This window comes from Chiloscyllium plagiosum, unplaced genomic scaffold, assembly GCF_037043375.1.
Source record: "Chiloscyllium plagiosum isolate Xiang-an unplaced genomic scaffold, Cpla_swu_hap1 HiC_scaffold_39, whole genome shotgun sequence".
Lineage (NCBI taxonomy): Eukaryota > Metazoa > Chordata > Chondrichthyes > Orectolobiformes > Hemiscylliidae > Chiloscyllium > Chiloscyllium plagiosum.
Genome location: NW_028270177.1, coordinates 2,772,070 through 2,795,199, shown reverse-complemented (window position 1 = coordinate 2,795,199; position 23,130 = coordinate 2,772,070). Strand labels below are relative to the sequence as shown.

Genomic DNA, 23,130 nt, shown 5'->3' with positions numbered 1-23,130 from the left:
GACCTATTCTCTCCATAGTTACCCTTTTGTCCTTAATGTATTTGTAGATTCTCCTTTGGATTCTCCTTAACTCTATTTGCCAAAGTTATCTCATGTCCCATTTTTGCTCTCCTGATCTTCCTCTTAAGTGCACTCCTCCTGCTTTTATACTTTTCTTGGGATTCACTCGACCTCTGCTGTCTATACTTGACAGATAGGATAGTGAAGAAGGCATTTGGTATGCTTTCCTTTATTGGTCAGAGCATAGGAGTTGGGAGGTCATGTTGCGGCTGTACAGGACGTTGGTTGGGCCACTCTTGGAATATTGCGAGTAATTCTGGTCTCCTTCCTATTGGAAGGATGTTGTGAAACTTGAAGGGGTTCAGTTCAGATTTACAAGGATGTTGCCAGGGTTTGAATGACTTGAGCTATAGGGAAAGGCTGCAAAGGCTAGGGCTGTTTTCCCTGAAGCGTCAGAGGCTGAGGGGCATGGATAGAGAAAACAGACAAAGTCTTTTCCCTGGGTGGGGGAGTCTAGAACTAGAGGGCATAGGTTTAGAGTGAGAGAGGAAAGATATAACAGGGATCTAAGGGGCAATTTTTTCACACAGAGGGTGGTGCGCGTATGGAATGAGCTGCCAGAGGAAGTGGTGGAGGCTGGTACATTGCAACATTGAAAAGGCATCTGGATGGGTATATGGATAGGAAGGGTTTAGAGGAATATGGGCCAAGTACCGGCAAATGGGACTAAATTAGTTTGGGATATCTGGTCAGCATGGACGAGTTAGACTGAACGGTCTATTTCCGTGCTGTACATTTCTATGACTCTATATGCTTCCTTCTGTTTCTTGATCAAAATCTTAATTTCTCTAGTCATTCAGCATTCCCTACACTAACCAGCCTTACCTTTCACCCTAACAGGAACATACTGTCTCTGGTCTCTCATCTCATTTTTGAAGGCTTCCCATTTTCCAGCTGTCCCTTTACCTGCAAACATCCACCCCCAATTAACTTTTGAAAGCTCTTGCCTAATACCATCAAAATTGGCCTTCCTCCAGTTTAGAACTTTACCTTTTAGATTTGGTCTATTCTTCTCCATTACTATTTTAAAACTAATAGAATTATGATCATTGGCCCCAAAGTGCTCCCCCACTGACAGCTTAATCACCTACCCTGCCTTATTTCCCAAGTGTAGGTCAAGTAAGTCTAGTCCTGATGGAGGGTTTTCACCTGAAGCATTGACTTTCCTGCTCCTCAGATGCTGTCTGACCTGCTGTCCTCTTCCAGCTTCACACCTATCAACTTTGACTTCTAGCATCTGCAGTCCTTACTGTCTCCTAGGTCACGTTTTGCACCTTCTTTTGTACCTTGTATTGAATCAGAAAATATTTTGATCACACTTTACAAATTCCTCTCCATCTAAGCTCTTAGCACTGTGGTAGTCCCAGTCTATGTTTGGAATGTTAAAATCCCCTACCATAACCACCCTATTACTCTTACAGATAACTGAGATATCCTTACAAATTTGTTTCTCCATTTCCCACTGACTTTTGGGAGGGTCTATAGTACAATTCTAATAAGGTGATCATCCCTTTCTTATTTCTCAGTTCCACCCAAATAACTTCTCTGGACGTATTCCCAGGAATATCCTCCCTAGGTACAGCCCTAATGTTACCCCTAATCAAAACATAACAATAAATGCAACCTCTTCTTTATTCCTCTTTAATCATTAGCTCAGGAGACATAGAATATCTCAAGAGCAAAGTTGAAAAAAATAAACTTTTATTGAAAACAATAGTGAAATGGCTAATTGATTGGAAGGACTTTTTTGTAACATCAGTGTAAATAATGATGCACAATATTATAAATGGGTAGTGCTACTTGTAGCCTTTATTCATTGTATAGTTTCGGTCATGAATTCCACAAGTTGTGGCCAAGGAAGTGGATAGTATTTTCGATGATGGTTCAAATAAAATTGGACATTGTCAAGAGACCAGATTTGGAGGAATGCAGATTCCAGGGTTGGAGGAGCTTAGAATTAGGGAGAGGCCAGAGTAAGGAAGATTTGAATACAAAGATCAGAATTTTCAAATTGAGGCATTGCTTAACCAGGAGCCAGTGTGGGTCAGTAAGTACAGGGAGGATGGGTGAATTGGACTTGGTGTGATTAAAGACATAGGCAACACAATTTACACCTCAGGTTTACAGAAGGTGGAATGTAAATGGTTTGCAAGGAGTGTTTTGGAAGAGTCAGTGAGTTAACAAAGTCACGTACGAGGGCTCAAGTGGTAGATAAGCTGAGACCTGGTTAGAGTCAAAACGTCTGGCACTGGAAAAGCACAGCTGATCAGGCAGCATCCATGCAGCAGGAGAGTCAATGTTTAGGAATGATGACTCCTGATGAAGAGCTTATGCTCAAAACATCAACTTTCCTGCTGTTCAGATGCTGCCTGACTGGCAGTGCTTTTCCAGTGGTAGACTTTTTGACTCTGATCTCCAGCATCTGCAGTCTTCACCTTTACCCTGAGGCAGGGTTAGAGTCAAGTAATGTTACAAAGATGGACACAGACAGTCTTAGTGACTGTATGGCTATGTAATTGGAATTGAATATAACTGCAAGATTGCAAACTATCTAGTTCAGGCTACAGAGAATTACCAAGGAGAGAGAAGGAGTTAGTAATTTGGGAATGGAATTTGTTATAGCTTCAGAGAATACTGATCTTATAATTTTTGGAGATGGCTGATAAGTAAAACAACATTTTTGAAACAGTGGAGGTGATCCAAAAAGAAGACGGTGGTCAGTATAAATGTGGAATCTGATACTTCATGCCAGGATGATATTCTTAAGCAGCAGTATGTTGACAATCAATAGGAGAGTGTCAAGTTCTGAGCCTTCAGGTTACAATATGAGAGCAGATGAAAAGCCATTGCCAATGTAATGGAGAGAGAAATAACTGGAGAATAGAATAGACTCCTTTCATGAAATGAAAAGATTAAATGTTAGGGCTCAGTTTTCATGACTGAGATTGATAGGTCTTCACAAACAGAACCAAGATAAATGGTGTGAAGATGCCAGTGTTACACTGGGGTGGACAAAGTCAGAAGTCACACGACACCAGATTATAGTCCAACAGGTTTATTTGTAATCATAAGCTTTCAGAGCGCGGCTCCTTTGTCAGGGGAAGAGTTGATACGTGGTATCTCTAAAGTGATGCGTACAGTCAATGGTACCTGTCTCTGTGAGGAAGCCTGTCACAAAGCTACATGCCTGCTTCAGATTCCAGAGGAATATCCAGTAAAAAGGAAAGATCCCTAGAAATGAATATCCTTGTTACACTGGACCTCCATTTGAGTTTTACAAGTTGGGTAGAAACAGTATGTACCTTTTGCAAATTTTACTATTATTTTTCGTTCTGGGAGCTACTTCTCTCTGGAGTGAAACATTTTCAGCTCGCTTGGAAGACAGGCCCTTACAGAGCTCCCAATGCAACTGAAAGATTGAGCAAATATCACCTACTTCATCCTGGAAGGAGTCCAATACTTTGAGGATGATGGCCATAGTCACCCTCCCAGCCTCCAGGTAGCATTATCCTTCCCTGAGTTGGCTGCTATTTTGTAACAAATATGTAATTGCCGCCAGAACCAATACATATCTGGGGCTTTCAGAGCTCCCAGACCAGCAGGATGTAGATAGGCAAGAGACTTGGTCAGAGAAATAGCAGATGGAGTCTAATTCGGACAAATGCAAGGTGATGCATTTTAGGAGATCTAATACAGGAGGGAAGTATACAGTAAATAGTAGAACCCTTAGTAGCATCAATATACAGAGGGACATAGGCAATACAAGTGATAAGATAGTCAAGAAGGCATACTTGCCTTCATCGACTGGGACATAGAGCATAAAAATCGGCAAGTCATGTTGCCGTTGTATAGAACTTTATTCTAAATGTGACCTAACTCATGTATTCAGTTCTGGTCAGCACACTGCTAGAAGGATGTGGAGGCTTTGAAGAGGGTACAGAAATTGCTTACTCAGATATTGTCTAGTTTGCAACGTTTTAGCAATGAAGCAAAATTGGACAAGCTTGAATTGATTTCCCTTGAGGGGAGATCTGATAGAAGCTTACAAAATTATGGACAGAATGGACAGTCAGAGTCTTGTTCCCAAGATAGGACATAGGTTTAAGGTAAAAGGGGGTAAGTTTAAAGATGATGTGAGAGTTACAGAGGGTGGTAAGTGCCTGGAATGCACTACCAAAGGAAGTGGCGGAGATGTATACAACAGCAACATTTAAGAGGAATCTTGACAAATTTATGATTAGGCAGGGAATCGAGGGATATGGACCACGTAGAGACAAAAGGTTTTTAGTTTAGAAAGACATTGTATTTTGGTGCAGTCTTGGTGGGCCAAAGGGCTTGTTCTTGTGCTGTACTTTTCTTTGTTCTTGTTCATGCAACTCTACCCTAACACTGGAGCTCAATGAGATCAATGATGAAGCACAAAAGTGGGCTATACCTTAAATGATATGACAAATACTCCTTCTGTTTCACTTCCATATTTTTGAATGGCTTCTGGATCCTCGGTTACCATAACAACTGGCATCAATCCTGCAAGATGATTGTAATACCAGACTGTGGCATAGTAAATACACCTGGAATAAATAATTTGTATTTTTATTATTTCCTTTGTTTGACTGAAATGTCTAATGTTTTGTTTAACGGTGGGCTGAAGAACATACAGGGTTTTCAATACTTATCAACTTCCAACTGAGCTCAGAATGCTTTTTTCCCAAAGTTCAAATTCTCTCCAAATCAAAATACAGACAGCAATGATCAAATGATAGTACCAGATAACCACAAAATAAAATATTTCACTCAACACAAAAAAAACCACATTTATCAATAACTTCTGCCCTCCTCCAACATATACGCCCCATACTAGACCTTTCAACAACGTAGAGATCGGGTATACATCCTCTCACACACAATTCCCACCAAGTCAAGAATCCATTCAAAAGCATTATGTTGTTATACTCAAATCAAACTCTCAACATTTTCCATTATAAAAAGACTAGAACATAGAACAATACAGCACAGAACAGGCCCTTCGGCCCACGATGTTGTGCCGAACATTTGTCCTAGCTTAAGCACCTATCCAATTGCCGATTAAAGATAATTACATATTTTCCAATGATATTGCCGGGCGACTGTGTGGAATGTGCACATTCTCCCGTGTCTGCATGGGTTTCCTCTGGGTGCTCTGGTTTCCTCTCAATCCAAAGGTTAGGTGAATTGGCCATGCTAAATTGCCCATAATGTTCAGGGATGTGTAGGTTAGGTGCATGAGTCATGGGAAATGCAGAGCAATAAGGTAGGGGAATGGGTCTAGGTGGGTTACTCTTGGAGGTGTGGAGCTGTTGGGCCAAATGGCCTGTTGAAAAAAATGAAGTTTTTCTCAGAACTGTACAAATTAATTTTCCTTTTCCCTATTCTAAATCTCTTGTGCTTAATCTTGTAATTATTGCGAAAGTGGTCTCATTTACATTGGGGAGACTGGCCGCTTACTTGCAGTGCACTTCAGAGGACATCTCCGGGACACCCATACCAATCAACCCCACTGCCCCATGGCTGAACATTTCAACTCCCCGTCCCACTCTGCCGAGAACATGTAGGACCTGGGCCTCCTCCATCGCCACTCCCTTACCACCGAACGCCTGGAGGAAGAATGCCTCATCTTTTGCCTTGGAACCCTTCAACCCCATGGCATCAATGTGGACTTCACCAGTTTCCTCATTTCCCCTCCCTCACCTTACCCCAGTTCCAACCTTCCAACTCAGCGCCATCCTCATGATCTGTCCCATCTATCAATCTTCCTTCCCATCTATCCGCTCCACCCACCTCTCTGACCTATCACCTTTACCCCCACCTCCATCCACCCACTGCACTCTCAGCTACCTTCTCCCCAGCCTCACCTCTCCCATTTATCTCTCCACCCCTAAGGCTCTCTGCCTCATTCCTGATGAAGGGCCTCTGCCCGCAACATCAATTTTCCTGCTCCTTGGAAGCTGCCTGACCTGTTGTGCTTTTTCAGCACCACTCTAATCTTGTAATTATGGCGCCTCATTCTTCGTCTCCTCAACTACTGGAAACAAGATTCTTTCTACCCTGCTTTATTCTTGTTCATACATGGCTTAGGCAGTATTATTTTAATTCTTTAATTACAATTATAGCAAGATATACTTATGACAGCCAAAGCCCACTTGCTGACCATTACAAATTACTTCTTATAATTCTGAAATGTGAATGTTATCCAATTTATACATTTAAATAAAGATAATATTCTGTGCACCTTCCAAACATGTATAATATTGAGTGTGAATTAAAGACTAAAACACAAGATTTACAGTAAGCATTCAAGATTTTTAAAAAGTTCCAAACATCTCAGGTTGGATTTCAACAACAGACCTGGTCTGCCATTTTTCTAGAGATTCTCCATGCTCTCTCGGTACATATGAGTACAGCTGGAATTCATTGAAGAACAACACACATTCATGACGAGCGTCCTTCAGCAGGTTCCGCAATTTGTTGTAATGTCTGTAATGAAACAGCCAATGAATATGATCAGATTGGCTCCAATATTTTTCCATTTTACATCTTCAAAATTGTATTATTTGTTTATCTTTTTTCCCCCTCACACCTTTATTCTATCACTTTTATCATAGTGATAGAGGTGAAACAGACCCTTTGGTCCAACTTGTCCATGCCTACCAGCAAATTAATCTAGTCCCATTTGCTAGCATTTGGCCCATATCTCTCTAAACTCTTCCTATTCATTTACCCATCCAGATACCTTTTAAATCTTGTAATTGTACCTGCCTCTACCACTTCCTCAGGCAGTTCATTCTAAAAACACACCATCCTCTGCATGAAAACGCTGCCCCTCAGGTCCCTTTTCTATCTTTCCCCTCCCACCTTAAACCTTTGCCCCCTAGTTTTGAACTTCCCTACACTGGGAAAAATACCTTGGCTATTAACCCTATCCATTCCTCTCAAGATTTTATAAACCTCTATAACGTCACCCCTCAGTCTCTGACAGTTTGGGGGAAAATACCTCAGCCTACTCTGCCTCACTCTATAGCTCAAACCCTCCATTCCTGGCAACATCCTTGTAAATCTTTTCTAACCCTTTCAAGTTTAACAACATCTTTCCTATAGCAGGGAGACCAGAATTGAACATACTGTTCCAAAATAGAATCGAATAATTTGAATTGAATTTATTGTCATGTGTACCGAGGCACAATGAAAAGCTTTGTTCTGCGAACATGTAGATCACACAGTTAAGTAGCATAGATAAGTAAATAATAGGTAAACAGCGGCAAAAACAAAAACACAGGTACAGGCGAATGTTAAGAGTTTGAGAGTCCATTCAGTATTCTTACAACAGTAGTGTAGAAACTGTTTTGAAACTGGCTGGTGCGTATGTTCAGGCTTCTGCACTTTCTCCCCAATGGTAGAGGTTGTAGAAAAACATTGCCAGGGTGGGATGGATCTTTGAGAATGCTGACGGCCTTTCCTTGACAGTGAGCCTGATTCTATTGATGGGAGGTTGGCCTTTGTTATTGTCCGGACTGAGTTCACCACTCTCTGTAACCGTCTCCGAACTTGAATGGTACAGTTGCCATACCTGGTATTGATACATCCAGTCAGAATGCTCTCGATGGCACACCTATAAAAGTTGGCAAGGGTATTCGCCGTCATACCAAATTTCCTCAGCTGCCTGAGGAAGAAGAGACGTTGTTGGGCCTTTGTAACTAGTGCGTCCACATGAAGAGTCCAAGAAAGCTTGTTGTGGATGACCACTCCCAGGAGCTAGACACTCTCCACTCATTCCACCTCTGTTGTATAGGGGGGCATGAGTAACATCCTGCCTAAAGTCAATAATAAGTTCCTTGGTTTTGCCGACATTGAGAGCTGGTTGTTCTCAGTGCACCATTTCTTCAGATCTTCCACCCCCCGTCTAATACACCAATGATTTGTTTTCATTAAAACCAGTAGACATTGCTAAAAGAAGCACATTTCTGACAATGCAGCACATCCATAATACTATATTCAACCCGTAATACTACAAATTCTAGATTGTATACTGAGGCTCCATAACAGATCTCAAACCCATAACTCTGATTCAAAGACAAAAGTACTACCAATTGAGCACCAATATTGGTATTTTCTGTTTTTATTCCGTAATTTCAGCATGCATAATATTGTACAATGTGAAATGAGTTTTGGTCCATCTTAAACCAGCTATCAATGGGTATTTGTGCTCAGCTGTACGATACATATTGCCCCAATATGTTCAAGAAAACGGAACTTTGCAGGTTTACATTTAATCACAAATAAATATCTACATTTATCAGAGTCAGAATTCTTGTGATAGGTTTAGTATTATTGACTGCTGATTTTCCTGTTATCTTTACAAACACTCAAAAGGAAGAAGTGCATATTTATGTGTAATTCTACTCCAGGTGTTCTAAAGTTATATGATTGTTTTGTCTTCATATGTAAAAAAAATAGCTTTTGCTAATTGGTTGTGAAATTACAATTCCTAAGTTTTGTGAGCTTGCCAGAATGAAAGGACTGTTAATTTTCTGTGTATATAACCAATTAATGTACAAACCCAGCAAGTTCTTAAAAATAATGAAAAGGCTAAGGGTCAAATGCAGTTTGTAAAGGCAAACAGCAAAGTGGCATAAATTAATCAGTAAATTCAGGACATTCATAACTCATCACATGTCTTTTCATCCTCTGAATTTGTTAGCTAATTTGTGAAATATAAAGGCATGCATTATGGAAAATTAATGCTGTGTTAATAAAGACTTGAATCATTAACTTTATGTTGCAGAAGAATACACAGGATAACAGAACAAATGACGAATGGCACAGGATCAAAGACAAACTTCTGGTTAGTTTCACTTGGTGATATGGAAATATGTAATGAGAATCTTTAACAAAATAAATAAATTGTACTAATCTTGTTGGTTCAAAAGTAAAGCAGCAACAACTTGCATGTATATAGTGCTCTGATGGCATTACAATGTAGCAAATACTTCACAGGGACCTTTATGAAGCAAAATTTAAGGTGGAATCAAAAATGGCAAACTTTTAAGGATAAAGGCCAAAATCTTGTCAAGGATATAGGTTGCAAGCAGCATCATAAAGGAGTAAGTAAGCAGCACAATTAAGGGTCTTAGCTGAAGATATGAGGTGCGCAAGAGGGCAGGCTTGGAAGAAGATGGGAATTTGGAGTTTTATGGGGCTGAAGACGATGGAACTAATTAATAAGAAAATTAGTTAACTGAAGAAATGAATGTGGCAGGATTACAACTCAATTCTCCTTGTACAGAATGGTATTTCAACATTTGGTACAATGATGAATGTTGAGGGTCAGCTACTGGGAAGAGAGATTTTCCAATAAATACTTTGGGAATCAACAAAAGTACAATGAAAATACGCATTACTCTGCAGACTAAAGGTGTAAACCTTAACACATGAACAAGACATGATCATTCCCATGCAGCTTGCTATGTCGTCAACATTTTGATAGAGAAATTTGCCAAGTGTATGACTAACTAAATTTAGGGAGATGGTGAACACAAATACTGAGCTCTGACCTGTAATGCATTACACTTCCAACCATCATGTCTGGTTGTAAGTACAATGTTTTAACCATAAAAGAAAGGAATACTGCATCTATAATTCCAAGAAAATTAGTAATACTTAACATTTCAAGAACCTAATTGATTTTGAACAGAATGAAAGCATCGAATGACAAATGAAAAAAAAATCCAGTTTGCCAAAAGTTAATCTTACTCAAATTAGTAGCTAGACACTGATCAAAAGGGAAATGGATTTGACATTCAATTCCTGTAACAGATAAGATACTCGCAAAGAATATTTCTCTTTCACATCTAAAAATATTTGCCAATTTGGTAGAAAAGACTCCCCTGTTGTTACAGAGCTGTTTATAACCAGTCCAAGATCAGATATCAATGAAAAGTTTTCCAACTGTTATTTTCAAATAAGTTTGGAAGTTCCGATTCATTAAAGACACAAACTGTTTGAAAAGATTTAAGTTTCTATGCTATAAATTAAACAAATTGGGAAAAGTTAAGACCTGTAAAGTTGTTAAAGGCTTCCATGAAAATACCACAGAAGGTAACTGGTGGCAGCGGGCACAGAAATCCATACTGCACACAGAGGGAATTAAATGAACAACAGGGACAAAATTAACAGCAATCTGTTAAATTGACGGTCTTTGATTAAAATAGCCCAAGGCTTTTAACAGACACCCAATCCTCAAGGGAAATTTTTCAAAATGTTAGCGGGCAGTTGATTTTATTTACTGCAAATTTAACCATTTGATGACTTGAGTACACAATATTCCTTCTTGAAAATTAAAGGTATAACCAGATGTTTTGAGTTATTTGAAAAAAAATGTTCAAAATCAAGACATTTTGTTTGACGATATTGATTTTCCAAAATATTTTATGAACATTGGTTATATTATATTTTCTCAATATTGGTTATATTTTCTCAATCTTTTATTTCCAAATCTAATTGAGTTAAGTATAATTTTTCATGCAACAAATAGGACAGTGTAACCTTTAAAGCATCAAAGGCCAATTTAGTGATCACTTAAAACTGTTTACATACAAACAGGCTTATTGAATATTGTCTATTTAAGCAACAATTTGTTTTTTTATAAAACACATGTAAAATTAAAAATTAAAAGCTTAAAGAGTACTTTATAGATCTGGATTGGTAAGGGAATCAAAGATTATGGGAGAATGAAGGAGAATGGGGTGGGGAGCATACCAGCCATGATCGGATTGTGCAGCACACCCATTGGGACAAAGAGCCTAATCCTGCTCCTATGTCTTGTGGTCTTGCTCTTGAGTGGAGCAGCACTGATATTAGATTAGATTAAATTCCCTACAGTATGGAAACAGGCCCTTCGGCCCAGCAAGTCCACGCAGAACCATCCGAAGAATAACCTACCCAGACCCACTGCCCCACCCCACATTTACCCCTGACTAATGCACCTAACACTATGGGCAATTTAGCATGGTCAATTCACCTGACCTGCACATCTTTGGATTGTGGGAGAGAACTGAGCACCCGGAGGAAACCCACGCAGACACAGGGAGAATGTGCAAACTCCACACAGACAGTCGCCCGAGGCAGAAATTGAACCCAGGTCTCTCGCGGTGCTAACCACTGAGCCACCGTGCTGCCCCATGAAAGGCCAAATGGCCTCATTCCGTTTTGTAACTATTCTGTGAATCTATCATAGGAAACATAGGACAGACCATGGCTGTATTTTCTAGAAAGGAGCTAACTGAAGGAGTCCTGAGAGAGCTTTTCAAGATTTTGTCAGAGATTGATAAGTCAGACAGAAAGAAGATATTTCCACTCGTCGTTGAGATCATAAACATGAAATAGTCTCTGTGCTGTAAAAAGATTTCTAATGCTGTGTACAAGTAAATCAGCAAATTTCTACAGGTACACTTGTAAAGGACCCTTGCTAAACCTCAGCTGGAGTACTGTCTATCATTGTGGATACCACATTGCAGGAAAGATGCAAATACTTTGGAGAGAGAGCGCAGAAGTGATTTACAAGAATGGTTCCATGTGGGATTGGAAGGTTTCAGGTATAAGAAGAGGCTGAATAGGCTGGGGCTTTTTTCCCCTAGAGTGCAGGAAGCTGAGGGATGACTTGATAGAGGTTTATAAAATCATGAGGGAAAGATATAAAAGGGATCAGAGGGGTAACTTTTACACACAGAGATGGTGGCATGTATGGAATGAGCTGCCAGAGGAGATGGTAGAAGTGGGTACAATTACAATATTTAAAAAGCATCTAGATGGTTATATGAATAGAAAGCATTTAGAGGGATATAGCCAAATTCTGGCAAATGGGAATAGACTAATTTATAATATCTGGTTGGCACAGATGAATCTGACTGAAAGGTCTGTTTCCATACTGTATAACGTTATGACTCTACGAACAGTAGTGAGTGAAACAGAATGTGAAATTAGCCATGTTAGGACAGAGCAGTAAAAACACAGAACTGCATTGCTTTGAAACTGAATTTTGAAGAATGAAATATAGAAACTGCGGGTTTTACAAGGGAAAATGGAACATGTTTGCACGGTATATTAGGGAATGTAATGCATTGTGCAGCTGGCAAAACTTCTCTCTCTGCCAATTTGTTGTGAAAGACGTGACCTTGATTCCCCTGTTCACAGATGGCATCAAGACCTGGACAAAGTGTTAAATTTAGAAATTCAACAGAAGTTTAACTCACAATTTTTTTTTAGCCAGGAGCTACTGGCAGGTGAAGCATTAAACAGGACATAGTTACATTTGGATAATTTTAATGGTTGATTTAAACAAGACAAATCTTGGGTCTACACAACACAAGGATTATAGTGCAATAGATCCTCAACTAGGATCATGATTAACTTAAATAAAAGCAAAATACTGCAGGTAATGAAAATCTGAAATAAACCAAGAATGAGAGAGGAACTCAGCAGATCAGACAGCATCCCTGGAGAGAGAAACAGAATTAACGTTTCGAGTCTGGTATGACTCTTTTTCAGAACTGAGTTCTAGAACTAATTCCTAGTTCTAGATTCACCCACAGGAGGAAACATCTACACTGTAAAGACCCTTCAGATCTTATATGTTACAAGCAAGTCGTATCTTACACTTATAAATTCCATCAGATACAAGACTAGTTTGTCCAACCTTTCCATGTGACACATTCCCGATATTAGTTTAGTAAATCTTTTTTGAACTTCATCCAACAAAACTTAAGAATTTTCCTTAAATAAGGAGACCAATACTGTACACAGTATTCCAGATGTGGCCTCAGCAATGCACTGTATAACTTGAAAGTGTGTTGCTGGAAAAGCACAGCAGGTCAGGCAGCATCTGAGAAGCTGGAGAATCAATGTTTTGGGCATAAGCCCTTCATCAGGATTCCTGATGAAGGGCTTATGCCCTAAACGTCGATTCTCCTGCTCCACGGATGCTACCTGACCTACTGTGTTTTCCAGCAACACACTCTCAACTCTGATCTCCAGCATCTGCAGTCATCGCTTTCTCCAATGCATTGTATAACTAAAATATCAACTCCCAACTTTTATATTCAATTCCCCTCACGTTAACAGTAATATTTATTAGCTTTCCTAAGTACTTACTATACCTAATGCAAATCAATCACTAGGATACCCTGACTTCTTTGCTAGATATGTCTTTTTTATTCTTCATGCTACAAGGAGAATTTCACATTTTCCCCAAGATATTTAGCTACTCACTCAATCTAATCATGACCTAAAAATTCAATTGAAAGTTTGCCCCAATAACAATGACCATGAAACTATATTAGTTACCGCAGAACCCATCTAGTTCATCAATGTCCTTAAGGAAAGAAAATCTACCATCCTTACCCGGTCTGGTCTACATGTGAGTGTGCAGGAGAATCGACATTTCGGGTGTAAGCCCTTCATCAGGAAACGTCGATTCTCCTGCTCCTCGGATGCTACCTGCTGTGCTTTTCCAGCACCATACTCTAGACTCTAATCGCCAACATCTGCAGTCCTCACTTCCTCCTGGTCTACATATGACTCCAAATCAACAGAAATGCAGTTGACTCTCAAATAAAACAAAGGTAGCAGAAGTAGATAATTCAACCCATCACCAAGTGATCACAACAAGTCTGATAACCCTTAGCTCCACTTTCCTGCCTTTTACCCTTGATTCCTTTACTGATTAAGTACTTGTCTATCCAACCGCTTTAATACATTTAATGATACAGCCTCTATAGCTCTATGCAGTAAAGAATTAAATAGATTCAAAACCCTCTGAAAGAAGAAATGCCATCTCCTCTTTATTTTAAATGGGTGACCCCCTAATCTGGGATTGCACCTCCGGTCCTAGACTCTTCTACTAAGAGAATGATATTATTCAACAACTTCAACTCACAGACAGCAGCAATACGTGAAACAAATCAAATGTCAATTTACACAATACAAAGGAATATGAGTCACAGGAGGTTGTGACTAAAGAGTATTGCATCCAGTGATGTGACACCTTGAGTAGTGCCTCCTGATTCAGTCATAAACAGAATTAACATATTGAAGCACTAGAGGCAGTGCAGAGAAGCTCCCAACATTAATGAGTATTGTCAAAAATCTGAATTGTAAGAAAAACATTGAACAAGGTTGAGCTTTTCACTCTTGAATACATCAGGAAGATCTTATAGAGGAACAGTCGATAAGATAGTTAAGGGAACTGAAAAGGTAAGATCTGGAATATCTCTTTAAGCTAAAGGAAGACGGGGGAGAAGGTGATGTAACTTTCAGGTAGTCAAAATTGTCACCCAAAGGGTGAAGAACATACAGAATAAACTTCCTGGAAGAGTAATGAAGTTAAAATTAGTAACTTTTTTCATTTGTTCTCAGAAGATAGCAATACATCTAAGGCTGTACTGTATTTATGTTTTTATAGCCGACCAACAGTTATTACTCTAAAAGGTTGGTAGAATTTAGTGCACAGCTGAAGGATTTTTAACTGTACTGACCCAGTAGTATTGAAAGAAAACCATAACAAATCCAAATCAGAATGCAATTCTGAGACAATGGTGTTTGCAGAACACTGCTGCTATTGCTCTTCTCAGCAGTTGCGCCCACTAGGAAGGAGGTGCTGTGGAAGTTTCCTTGATTAACTTGTGCAATGGATTTTGTAAACTGAACACACTGCATCCACTGTGCGTCAGCAACAGAGCAGTAAACATGCAGTATAGCAGCAGTAGCCCTAATTAACTGAACTATTCTGCCTTTGCTGTGTTGAATGCCCCTCCTCACATATAGCGTACAAGTTATGCATTGTAAACTAGAGGAAGACCAGAGATGACACAGTGGTTAAAAACTCCCCCAAGCACCACAACAAGCGACATTCATGTGACTAGGAAAGTGGCAGGAAAGTGGAGTTAAGGGTTATCAGACCTGTCGTGATTGCTTGGTGGAGTGAACTTGATGGGTTGAATTGTCTACTTCTGCTCCTTTGTTTTATTTGAGAGTCAATTGCATTGCTGTAGATCTGGAGTCACACCTATCGATTTTCATGCTAATCCTGCATCAGACAATGAGAAAATCCACATGCAACAATGAAATGATTGAGAATATGAATATTCCAGAACAATAAAGAGTCTCTCACTACTTTAGGCTAATTGCTCAACAGAGAGATAGAGATAGAGCAATAGACAATGACATTGCTAAAAATACTCATTAATATAGTATCAATCAAACAATGAGGAAAAAGAAAAGAAAGGCAGAGATACACAGAACAAGGCAACGCAGAGAATGAATGTTTCACAAATCCCACTCACGCTGCAACTGAGATTTCAATGTCATAAAATCTTACAAGGTCATGAGTTTATGAATGAAAAAAAAATCAGTTCACAGTGCAGCATGAACTCAACCAGCAGTCATTGTGATATCTTTCCCCTCTGGCTCAAAAGATGCCATACAATCTGTTATAAACCAGAGCAGACTCTCTCAAAATATATTAAGATGATAGGATCGAGGCTAACATTTTCTTATATTAAAGGCAAGTGCCATGTGCTGCATTCCGGGTACAATTTGATTGATCAAGCTACTAGTCGTGAAGTAAAACACATTTTATCATATATTATAGTTAAACTATAACAACAAAAAAATTGGAACAACTCTATCAGAAAATAGAATAATAAATTATGTAACTACTAAACTGTAACTGTCCCAATATAGTAACATCCCAAAAGCACACCCTTGGCAAAGGGAAATTCAGTTAAACAGACTGTCTCACATGCAATTTTCTAGCCCAGGAGGAAAAACATCAAGAGAAAACTCAGACAAAGCAGCATGGAAGGATGTACTTCCAAACCCAGATACAAGACCCCAGCAACTGCTACTGAGAAACTAAAACTAAAAATCCTGACTCTGTGGGAGCTTGCCCCACCCATTCAGACTATTTCTATTGTTCTGACTTTTTTAAAAAAAAACAAGGTCTCACAAACTGTTTACTTTATTAGATTCAAATAGACAGCTCTTCACTTCAAAAAAAAATTAAGACCAAATACACCTCTTAAAGCCATAGAATAGTCACAAATCTAAAAGGGAAATGATTTTGTTATGGGTTTAGAGTAATGTTTAATAAATCGAAAAAGTTCGTGTCTCCAAAATCCCATCAAGACATTTCACAGTTGAATTGGTTATTACCTGCACTCTACTGGGGTAGATAATAAGGAATCTCGTAAAATGTTTTACTGAGATGGCAATGCCTCTTAAATCTAGCATAACAATAAAAAATATAGACAGCATTCAATGACATGCCTAATATTGTGTCCTACTAAATACTAGATTTATTAAAAAAAACTAGTTATCTCATTTGCAATATGTAGAACAAAACATATTTCCTTCATAAAATATGTAACATATTTCTTCATTTTACACAGGGGGTTGTTGTGATCTGGAGTGTACTATCTGAAAGTACGTTGGAAATAGATTTAATAAAAATTTTGAAAATTGGACAAATCCTTGAAGAGAAATATTACGGAATACAGGGAACAAGCATGGGCAGTGAGATCAATCGAATAACTCTACAAAAGGACCGGCACAGGCACTATGGGCTGATAAGCCTCCTTCCACAGGGGAGGCAGTCAAATCAAAAGTGAAAATCAGCATAAGAGAATTGGAAAAACATATGTACTAGTAAAACACACTGATCCTTGATTTCTGCTTTAACAAAGCATATTAAATACTTACTACCTTTTAAGCAAAGACATGGCTTTTCATAGAGTGATGTGCTCTTCTTATCAGATGTGCAAGATCAGGGAGCATTTCAATGTTCCTGGAGACTATGTTTACAGGAAGTGTGTTTGGTTGTGAATCCTATTAGATCACAGATCGGATGGAGTGCCATTTAGAAGTAAAGACAAATTTACAGGAGCTAGGGGCATTTGCAGAATGGCAATTTCAGCAAAGTAGAGTAACTGCAGATACAGTCAAGTGGAATACTATTAGGAAAGTAAGCGAGGAAGGTAGGTAGTGCAGAAGTCTCTTGTGGTTATTCCCATCTCAAACACATATGCTGATTTGGATACTTTATGGGGTTATGACCTCTCAGGGGAATATAGCATTGACAGCCAGGTTTCTGGTGCTGTGACGGGCTACTGTAAAGAGGGGTATATCAAGTTCAAAGCAATCGATTGTGATGGGGACTTTCTAGTCAAAGGCACAGATGCGGCCATCAGCGAGAATGGTGTGCTGCCTCCCTGGTGCCAGAGTCAAAGATATCTCAGAGCGGATGCAGGATATTCTGAAAGAGGAGACAAACCAGCAGGTCATTGTAAACGTTGGTACCAACGACATCGGTAGAGAAAGGGACAAGGTTCTGCACAGAGAATACAGGAAATTAGGCAGGAGATTACAAAGTAGATCATTGAGGGTAGTAATATGTGGATTACTCCCAGTGCCATGCGCTAGCAAGAGGAGGAATAAAAGGATGTGTGGCTAACGAGCTGGTGTAAGGGGCAAAGATTCACATTTTTGGTCCATTGGGATCTTTTCTCGGGTCGAAGTAATCTGTATACAAAGGACAGGTTGTACCTGAATTGGAAGAAAACCCATACACTGGCGGGGAGAAAGAGGTCTTAGATATCTGCAAGAACATTGGGGTTGTAATGATAGGGGTGTATTGTTGAACAAAGAGACCCAAGTGTGCTTGTTCATAAGTTCCTTCAAAGTGGAGTTGAGGGTAGACACTTGTCTTCATTGGTCAATGCATTGAGTACAGGACTCCTGTACGTCACGTTGCAGCTGTACAGGTCATTGGTGAGGCCACTTTTAAAAACCTTGTTCAATTCTGGTCTCCCTGCTGTAGGAAAGATATGGTTAAACTTGAAAGGGTTCAAAAAAGATTCACAAGGATTTTGCCGGGATTTGGAGGGCTTGAGCCATTGGGGAGAGGCTGATTAGACTCGGGTCTTTTCTCCCCCTGAGCTGAGGGGTGACTTGCAGAGGTTTATAAAATTATGAGGGGCATGGATAGGTGAATAGCCAAGATCTTTTTCTAAGGGGAAGGAAATCCAAAACTCGAGGGCAGAGGTTTAAGGTGAGAGGGGAAAGATGTAAAAGAGACCTGAGGTGCAACCTTTTTCACCCAGAGGGTGGTGCGTGCATAGAATGAGCACCTAAGGTATTGGAAGCTGGTACAATCATAACATTTAAATGGCACTTGATAGGGTACATGAATTGGAAAGGTTTAGAGGAATATGGGCCAAATATTAGCAAATGGAATTAGATTAGCTGAGGATATCTGGTTGTCATGGACAAGTTGATTTGAAGGATTTGTTTCCATGCTGTATAACTATGACTCTATAAAGTAAAAGCACTGCAAAAGTAGTCATGTACCTAGGATCCTTCCAACGATGTTCAATAAAGGAACACTGGAAAGGCATTCTATGGGGTTGCACCTCCTATTGCAGTATTCAGTGGCCAACTGTAAAATGGTGCTGACAATTAACTGTCAATAATCTGACAACAGTTCCCAACTATCACAACTGGGGCCAGAAGTCAACAGGGGACAATAGGTACTCCTTGTTTGAGAATTTGAATATATTTAGTTTCCCCTTGAGACTTCATTCAAAGCAATCAGTTGTTTGAAAAGCAAATTATTCCCACATGCAAACCTTATTCACATCTCACCATAAAATATAATACATTTTATTCATCGTTTAGAATCCTCCTGTAATCTGTACTGTGACATATTCAGTTATAAAGTCATAGAGATATACAACATGGAAATAGATCCTTTGTTCCAACTCGTCCATGCCAATGAAATATCCTATATAAATCCAGTCCCATTTACCAGCATTTGGTCCATATCCCTCTAAACCCCTCCTATGCATATACCCATCCAGATATCTTTTCAATGTTGCAATCGTACCAGCCTACATCACTTCCTCTGGCAGCTCATTCCATACATGCACCACTCTCTGCATGAAAAAGTTGCCTTTTAGGTCCCTTTATATCTTTCCCCTCTCACCTTAAACCTATGCCCTCTAGTTTTGGACTCCCCCACTCCGGGGAAAAGACCTTGCCTATTTACCCTATCCATGCCCCTCATGATTTTATAAACCTCTTCAAAGCCAGCCTTCAGCCTCCAAAGCTCTAGAGAAAACAGTCGCAACCTATTCAGTGTCTCCCTATAGATCAAACACTCCAATCCTAACAACATCCTTGTAAATCTTTTCTGAACCCTTTGAAGTTTCATAACATCCTTCTTATAGGAGGTAGACCAGAATTGCACACAATACTCTAAACATGACCTCCCAACTCCTATACTCAATGCACTGACCAGTAAAGTCAAGCATACCAAACGCTTTCTTCCCTATCCTACGTACCTGCGCTCCAAGGTCTCTTTGTTCAGCAACACTCCCCAGGACCTTATCATTAAATGTCTAAGTCCTGCCCTGATTTGCCTTTCCAAAATGCAGTAGATCACAGTTATCTAAATTAAACTCCAGCTGGTACTCCTCGGCTCATTGGCCAATCTGATCAAGATCCAGCTGTACTCTGAGGTAACCTTCTTCGCTGTCCACTGCACCTATTTTAGTGTCTTCTGCAAACTTACTAACTATACATCCTATGTTCACATCCAAATCATTTAAATAAATGACAAAAAAGCAACAGAGCCAGCACTGATCCTTGTGGCACACCACTGTTGAAAATGCATTGTGTGTATTACACAGACTCTAAGCAAGAACCTCCAATCAAAAAATTGAACATCACAGAATCCCTACAGTGCAGGAAGAAGCTATTCATCCCATCAAGTCAGCATCAACTCTACGAAGAGCATCCCATCCAGACCCATCCCCCCACCCTATCCCTGTAATCCTGCATTTACCATTGCCTATCCACCTAACCTGTAGATCTTTGGACTGTGGGAGGAAACATGAACACTCAGTGGAAATCCACGTAGACACAGGGAGAGTGTGCAAACTCCACATTGATAGTCACCCAAGGCTGGAATCAAACCCAGATCCCTGGCACTGTGAGGCAGCAGTGCTAGCCACTAAGTCACTGTGCTGCCCTCAAAGGAATATGTAATCTTTCTTTCGTGTTCCCAAAGATAAAGAGCGTCTGAATGCTTTCTTATTGAGGGCTGCCTACAAATGACCACCTGAGGGGCCATGGGATTGATTTCAGAACTCCTTCTCAATATAACAAAAGTTGCCCTAAACAAATCTGTCCCATACATTACTCATAAACAATTTTGCCAGCCAAGGTAATATATATAAAATAAGAAAATTGGTGGAAATATCAGAAATTCAGTTAAATTTGTACACTATAACTTATCTTGTCTGGAATAATTGGAACTAAGACATATTGTGATTTTCCAGATTACAAACTTCATAAATTGCTGAACCACATATGTGAACGAGAAAACAGCATCTATATAATTTTTATAAAGGGTAGAATGCCTTCAAGTAATATTTAGTTACTTTTCATTATAATCACCAGAAAGCTTGATTAGATTAGATTAGATTATTTACAGTGTGGAAACAGGCCCTTGGGCCCAACAAGTCCACACCGACCCTCCAAACAGCAACCCATCCAGACCCATTCCACTACATTTACCCCTTCACCTAACATTACGGGCAATTTAGCATGGCCAATTCACCTAACTGGCATATTTTTGGACTGTGGGAGGAAACTGGAGCACCCAGAAGAAACCCACGCAGACATGGGGAGAACTTGCAAACTCCACACAGACATTTGCCCGAGGCAGGAATTGAACCCGGGTCTCTGGCGCTGTGAGGCAGCAGTGCTAACCACCATGCCACCCCTTGAGGTTACCACAAATATAAACCTCAGGACCTCCTAAATAACAGCTCTGTTTCTTCATCATTTTGTGATTTTCCATCATCCTTGAAAACCAACTGCTTTTATTTCACTGAGAATTTGTCATGGTCTGACCTGCTTACAGGTGTTGCTTACATCTTCAACGTTGCATTTGGAAGTGGCAAAACATTATGCTGACATCTCTATAGTTATTCCACAAGGGCATCATGTTTGTTACTGGCAACATCAGTCCTCTGTCTGTTGGCCATTGACAAGAGGCATGCTGCCATTGCACCAAAATTGGTGTCTTGGTGCAAATTGCTATTATTCAATGCAAATGAATGTTTAAAATGAAGGATAACAATTAAATATTACAACTTGTGTTGCTCCATCATGAGTTACAAATCACAGGTCATGGTTAAACAATTATAGTGCTGAAGCTTTAATTGTTCCATTCATATCTGACCAGTGCTTTGCATGATGTTTAAATCCATCAAATATTATAGAGAGATAGCCATCACAAACCTGCGTCCCTTCTGGTGCTGGACAGCCTGACAAGCTGTCTGCATGAAGACAATGCCTCTCAATTCTGGAAACTCAAGTATCTCCAAATAATCCTGCACCACTTTCCAGTCAGGTATCAAATAATGAGTTGCACTTTCTGACAACAATTTCCCTTCTGAAACATTAAGTGAACATGGAATTAAGCAAGTAGCATAAAGGATTAAAGACTCCAATTTAATAGTATGTTAATAACACTGACGTTCAGATGAGACATTTATTTACTATCTCGATGTTCAGATAAAAATAAGAGATCCCATGACACTGCAAGAAGAAACAAGAGCTCTCTCCATTTCCTGACCAATATCCTCCTTCAACCAGCATCAATTACAAATTGTCCAATTACATTTTGAGATACATTTCTGAGTAAAAATTGGCTTTCAGATTTGCTTGCACAATAGCATTGATTTCACTTTAAATATAATTCAGTTGTATAAACCTTAGGGATGTTCCAAGGAAATGAAACAGATGTATAAAGCTCCTTCTATTTTGGGAATTCTGTCCTATCATCATCATGGATATTTTTTGAATGTCATTCTATTCAATCTTTAACTGTGGTTCAATAGATAGCATTCTCTCACCTCTGACTCAGGAGGTTGTACGATCAAGTCCCACAACAGAAACCAGACCACTCAATCCAGGCTGACACACTCAGTGCAATACTTGAGAGAGTGCTGCACTGTCAGAGGTGTCATCTTTCAGGTGGATAGAAAATATCTTACAAGCATTACTTCAGAGAAGAGCAGGGGAGTCCTCCCTACCATCGTGGCCAATATTTACGTTCAATCAACACCATGAAAACAGATTTTCTGAACAGGAACTGCTGTTTTGGGACCTTGCTGTGTGCAAATTGGCTGCTGTTTCCTACATCAATGACCACATTTCTATGCACTTCATTGGCTATAAAGCACTTTGAAACATCCAAAGGTGTGTCATATAAATACAATCTTTTCTTTTCTCCATGCGTTTTAATATCGCTGAGAGCTCTGTTTTGTGGATGACTGCACCCGCTGGGCCATACTTTACCATTGTGGCACTCAGCCTGGCAGAGGGAACTGTTACAGGGAACCGACCCCCTGAGGTAATGCTCCCTCACAACTCGAACTGATTTTCCTTTGCAGCTCCTCAGGTGCAGCACCTTCTCCGTTTTTATCATCACGTTGTCGGAAGCCAGCGGAGGAGCCATTAGTCGATGCCGTTTTTGTTTCCCTTCTCGAAATCGATTCCTCGCTAAGACCCGAAGAGACCACGCTCCGCGGATGTAAACAACTCCAACAAGCGCTTTCTGCCGCCGATTTTTCGCCCGCCTCACCCGGACAGCGTTCCCGCGCGTGAACCGGAAGTGTAACCCGGAACTGCGGGGCAAAGGAATCAGCTGCGGGGCAAAGGAATCAGCTGCGGGGCAAAGGAATCAGCTGACTGACCAGGAGCGCATGCGCAACGTGATATCTGCATTGCAATCTGAATGTATCGCACTCTTGTAATGATTCGGAGGTGCCGGTGTTGGACTGGGGTGTACAACGTTAAAAATCACACAGCACCAGGTTATGGTTCGACAGGTTAATTTGGAAGCACGAGCTCTCGGAGTGCTGGTCCTTCATCAGATAGCCGTGGAGCAGGATCATAAGACACAGAATTTAT

The 23,130-nt window shown here is 40.0% G+C and overlaps 1 protein-coding gene across 3 annotated transcripts in view; it reads right to left on the bottom strand.

The window, feature by feature from the left end:
• The window catches only part of dis3l (DIS3 like exosome 3'-5' exoribonuclease), a 53,280-nt gene extending 30,494 nt beyond the window's left edge, over nucleotides 1-22,786 (bottom strand). The window contains exons 1-4 of one of the 3 annotated variants that reach the window (XM_043677085.2): nucleotides 22,516-22,786; nucleotides 21,454-21,607; nucleotides 6,445-6,573; nucleotides 4,496-4,631 (exon numbers count right to left, since the gene is read on the bottom strand). In XM_043677085.2, coding sequence (XP_043533020.1) covers nucleotides 4,496-4,631; nucleotides 6,445-6,573; nucleotides 21,454-21,607; nucleotides 22,516-22,675 — 579 coding nt within the window. In that variant the 5' untranslated portion in view covers nucleotides 22,676-22,786. Of the gene's footprint in view, nucleotides 1-4,495; nucleotides 4,632-6,444; nucleotides 6,574-21,453; nucleotides 21,608-22,070 lie in introns of those variants that run through there. The other 2 variants (XM_087981348.1, XM_087981349.1) reach the window with 2 other exon arrangements.
• Between the last annotated feature and the right edge of the window lie 344 nt (nucleotides 22,787-23,130).